This window comes from Aegilops tauschii, chromosome 6 (assembly GCF_002575655.3).
Source record: "Aegilops tauschii subsp. strangulata cultivar AL8/78 chromosome 6, Aet v6.0, whole genome shotgun sequence".
In the NCBI taxonomy this organism is placed as follows: Eukaryota; Viridiplantae; Streptophyta; class Magnoliopsida; order Poales; family Poaceae; genus Aegilops; species Aegilops tauschii.
In genome coordinates, this window is record NC_053040.3 from 488,897,649 (window position 1) to 488,902,466 (window position 4,818).

Consider the following 4,818-nt stretch of genomic DNA (forward strand, 5'->3'; position numbering starts at 1 on the left):
TCTTCGGACAGAGGGTTGTATCTAAAGGATAAAGAAGTGTTGAGAGTAATTAACCTCGAAACTCAAAATCAAGCTATGATCCTAACCTATTTGGACAGGTAACCATGTGCAGTGGCGAATCTTGAAAGAAAATGAAGGAGGGCACAAAGTTAATGGTGTGTAGAAAAAGTTAAAAACTCTCAATTATTTAGTCCAAAAAGGTCAAAATTTTGATACAAATACTAGTATTTTTTTCTTTTCCAATTTTTGAAAGGGGGGCTTGAGCCTGTCGAAGCCCTCCCGGTAGATTCACCATTGACCATGTGGGTGTTTCTTGGGGTAGGCATATTATTACCTGGATTCTATTCCTCGCGCCTCTCAGACTTGTGGCTCTTTCTGGTGGAGATCCAGAATGAAGCCATCTCACATCTTCGGAGGTGTTTCAGTGGTTGATTCGTCTCAAGCGTATTTATAATTTTTTATACGTCTCAAAAAATTTAATTTTTAGAAAAAATAATTAAATAAAACTTTGCATTGATATAATGTTCACTTTTTAAAAAAATTGTTCACAATATTTTTAAACTACCGCATTAAAAACAGCGCTACAGTAGTTTTCTTTTTCTATTTTTTTAGGGGAATTTACTTTTTCTAGTTTTCTTAACACGGTACAGACGCAAAGCGCTCATATACACACGCATACACTCACCCCTATGAACGCACACCCTACCCCTATGAGCTCCTCCGAAACACTGAGTCGGCATATCATCTTGAAATTTACGAAGTCACCGTAGGTACATCGTCGTCGACGAGAATGTCTCCTCCCACTGAATGCATCTTGAATTTACTTTTTCTAGTTTTTTTAGACACACTTTTCCTAGTACGTATATAGCACGCATCGCTAGAGTACGCGCGCTGCGGCCCGCAAATGGGCCGGCCCAGTTGGGTCGCCTCCCCGCATTTTCTCGCCAAAGCAGAACCCTGAGCGACCCTAAAAAAAAAGCAGAACGCTGAGTTCGGCGAGATGGAGGTGGAGGAGGCCGGGTGGATCGGCGGCGTGGATGAGATGGAGGCGGGGACCGCGGGAAAGGGCGTCCTCCCCGAGCACATCGCCGAGATGGAGACTGCCGACGCCGGCGGCGGAGCGACAACAGCGGAGGAGAAGGAATACTGGGAGTACGAGCAGGCCCTTACCTTCCGCGATCAGTGGACTTCCATCTGGGCCGCCAAATTCGGTTCCTTCGACGACATCAGTAAGTACGTAGATTCCTAACCCTGAAAACAAAAAAGCAAATAGATTCCTTCGGCAGCAGGAATTTCCCCTAGATTAGATTAGATTAGATTAGATGTAGCAAGCACAAGTTGATCACAAAATATGTGTGTGTGTGTGTGTCTACGTGCAGCTGCTATTCAGCCCATGCGTTACACGGATGCAAAGGCTCCAGGGGGCTACGCGCAGCCCCTTGATTCCCTGCAGATCTACTCCATCGACGTCGCGGAGATCAGAGGCGGCCTGCGTTGGCCGGTCGACGTCTACGGTATGATCGCCGCGCGCGACGTCGTCGACAGAAACCGCAACGTCATCTTCGACCGCTCCAGGGTTGACTGCCAAACCCTCACCAAAGAGGTTTTGTTTTACCTGCCATGCATTCGTCATTTAAATTGTTGCCTGAAGTTGATTGCTATGCTCTGCACATCTAGAAGTCTCATGTTTCAAATGTGTGTTTTTCTCAAAGCCTCTTGTTGTTTGTCATTCTATTCTAGGAGCTTGAGTTTGGTATAATCTCGATGCGTTTCAACTTCTAAAAGACCGATGTCTCAGTCGATGTTATATTCCATTGATCTTGCATTGAGATTCGTACAAAAATTTCTCTTCACTTTTTCCTCTCTTTTTTCCCATATACTATATCACTTGACTGAGACTTGGTTAAGTCTCAATCGACTGAGACCTAGACACACCCACCGATAAATACTTGAGATAGTAGTGCCTTATAATCCCTATATGCATCAGTCATGCACGCACACTTGATGAATTGGTTCCTTAAACTGAATGACAGCTCAAAAATTTATAAGTCGATCCATTTTAATGTGCACCTGGAGTTTACCCATTTTAAGTCGTTGCCCAGTGTAATGAACTTAATTATCAGACCATTGTTTTCAGGCTATCAATTCAATCTTTTCGAAGTTGTTTGCTCCCAATCTTGCACTGCTCTGTGCACTGGCAAGTGCATTTGTTGTTCGTACCAATTAAGTGTGTGCCATGGTATAACATGCTTGCTGACTTAACTCATTTTGTGAACACTTGATAATTTGTGTGTAACTTCTGCGTTTGCTACCTCAGAGACTTCCAGTTCAACTTATTTACGATAAGGTTCCACTTGATTACTGAATCATATAGTATATATTTTGCTTTCTGCTAATCAGTGTGCAATTTGTCTCCTTTTCTTGGCCACCGATATAATCTGTTCTATTCCAATCTTATTAGGGCTGAACGAAACACTGTCGATTTGCTTACGTAATGGTGTTGGATGCAGGATTCATGCTTGGTACTGACTGGCCCTACCCGCCCTATCATTATGTTGGGTGCCGCGACCTTTGAGATTGCGCTAAAAGTGAAGGAGGGCTGCACGGAGTCTAGCTAGGGATAAAGTTTTAAGCTTCTAGGCTGTTCCTCATGAGAATTTTAACTATTTGGAGGCTTCATGCCCGACAGATAGGAAATACATCAGCAAGCTTAGCACGCTAGAGTTTACAATGAGTCACATTGCTCACTCCGTGGAGGCGAGGCGACAATCAACATGCAAGTGGTTGATGGGGCGTCATGGCCAGACGGTGTCCGCGGTGAATTTTCCGCGTGCACCACCAGTATGTCCGACAGGAAAGTAATTTTACTCGATTCTGGAAGCGAGATGAAAGTGCCGGTTGATGCGGATGGCGTGGTTCAGCTATCGAGGTGCGTCGCTTCCGTTGAATTCACCGGAGAGCTCAAGGTTTGTGTGGATGCATGGCGGCAAGGCGAGACGAAGCCCAAGAAAGCTTGGACGGTTTTCAAGCCCAAGAAAGCTGGTAGGAACCATGGCACCTTCAATCTTGGCGGCGTGTGTAAGATGAAAGTCACCGTTGCCTGGTCGCTTCTTTCCTACTATCCGGTTAACCGCCCCAATAGTCCTTACGGTTCACTGGCTTTACTCAGGGAGGCAGAAGGACGTACTGTTTAGTAGTGTTAGAGTTACGATATACTTCTGGTGCGCCTTGTTCAGGCGTTGCGTGTACACATGAAGTTTAGATTGTACTAGTAATCATGTATTGTATGTTCATTTTGAATCCCATGGCCAACTTTGTGTGGATGCAAAGCAGCGCTATGGATTGAGTTGCTTTGGTGGTGTCCATCGTTTGCATGGACAAGTGTGGTGCCAAAATGGTCGATTATTCTCCTGACTTTGCTTGCTTGCCTACTTGCCGTAAATTAAGTACGATCTTCATAAGATCATTAAGCCCATGGTATAACTTGGCAGCTGATCGATCGCACAAGGCGAAATTAATCTGGTTTAAATTTCAAAGGATCTCTGCTGAGGGTGAAACACATAACAAGCAGAGGGTGGCATCCTCAGCTTATCAAGCGGGGTGAAACACTCACAAGCAAAGGGTGTGGCATCCTCAGTGGCAGACTGCGTCCAGTAAATCAAAGCCAACAGGCCTCTCTGCTTTGGTGCCACAAATCAGAAGAAACCTGTCTCACTAGATATCGGCCTCCGTACCGTCCGTTCTGCGCTGGTACAGAGGAACGCCCTTCTAAGCTTTTCAATCCGCTTGGTGATGGCGGACAACACATGTTTGACAAGGGTGGCAGATCGAAGAAAGCAATTTTGCAAACCATTCCACAGTATTCTAGACAATATCCTGCTAAAATTCCCTTTGAGAGGTTGCTGGAAATGAAGAAAAACCTATATCTGTTTTCTTTCACTGTTGAAGGTTTTGAGCAGCCGAGCGGTGATGATCCTAAATGATGATTTTGGTCACGTGGACATTGTTGTTCAGAATGATGATGACCCAGGCAATGGGTCTGTGGATAAAGATTTGTTAGAGCATCTCTAACAGTCGCACAAAAATTTCACGCCAAAAAATAGTTTTAGCGCGCCACCGTAGCACTTTTAACGCGCCGGACCGAACATTGGTTTAGCAGATGCCAAAAAACGCGCGCCCAAAAAACCACGCAGTGTAAACTGTGAAGCGCGCGCAATCCGGTGCCTCAAATTTGCAGCTTTTGATAGCGTTTTTCAGCACACGCCCAACCCTTTTTTGCGCTCGCACTATTTTACAGCTTCTGTTGGAGCTGTCCAGCGCCAAAAAAACCCGAATTTTAGCACGCGGAGCAGTTTTTTGGCGCCTGTTGGAGATGCTCTTAGAGGAGGATGCAGAGCCGATTGATGAACTAGATGTAGCCGATTGATGTCTCAGCTTATCCGATGATCCTGAGGTGGGACTTACTGAAAAAGATGTTGATGACCAATCTGATGATATGCAGGCTCCCATCCAGGGGAATGTTGCTCCTAACCCTATCTGTGATACTCCTATGTCTGTCCAGAACATTTATTGCCCTGAGATCCTTAAATATATTGAAGATTCTGCATCTGAAACCAATGAGAGTGAGGTGTTGCCAGAAGATGATATGGATGCTTTTGAGGAACCTGTTATAGATGCAATGAAGTAGATGGCTATTGAGAAAACTAATCAACCTGTTGTTGAGATGATGCATATTCCAATAACGACTGGGCAGAATTTGAACAAAAGGAAACCCTTAGCTGTCCAGGGTAGATGGGATCATGTCGTTGTGCAGAAACC

At 45.0% G+C, this 4,818-nt stretch overlaps 1 protein-coding gene across 2 annotated transcripts; it reads left to right on the plus strand.

The window, feature by feature from the left end:
- The first annotated feature begins 534 nt into the window (after positions 1–534).
- LOC141025451 (uncharacterized) lies at positions 535–3,607 on the plus strand. 2 transcript variants are annotated; one of them, XM_073500732.1, is made up of 3 exons: positions 535–1,229; positions 1,380–1,603; positions 2,511–3,607. In XM_073500732.1, exons 1-3 carry the CDS (start codon positions 1,001–1,003, stop codon positions 2,616–2,618), a joined length of 561 nt encoding a protein of 186 aa, XP_073356833.1. In that variant the 5' UTR covers positions 535–1,000; the 3' UTR covers positions 2,619–3,607. The 2 variants fall into 2 exon arrangements, with proteins under 2 accessions (XP_073356833.1, XP_073356832.1); XM_073500731.1 differs by lacking the exon at positions 2,511–3,607 and having other exon boundaries at positions 1,380–2,309.
- The last annotated feature ends 1,211 nt before the right edge of the window (positions 3,608–4,818 follow it).

Bases quoted from the DNA above. Each gene is read 5' to 3' on its own strand.
- LOC141025451 (XM_073500731.1), top strand. From the start codon at position 1,001: ATGGAGGTGGAGGAGGCCGGGTGGATCGGCGGCGTGGATGAGATGGAG. The intron at 1,230-1,379 runs GTAAGTACGTAG...GTCTACGTGCAG, and splicing joins CGGTTCCTTCGACGACATCA to CTGCTATTCAGCCCATGCGT.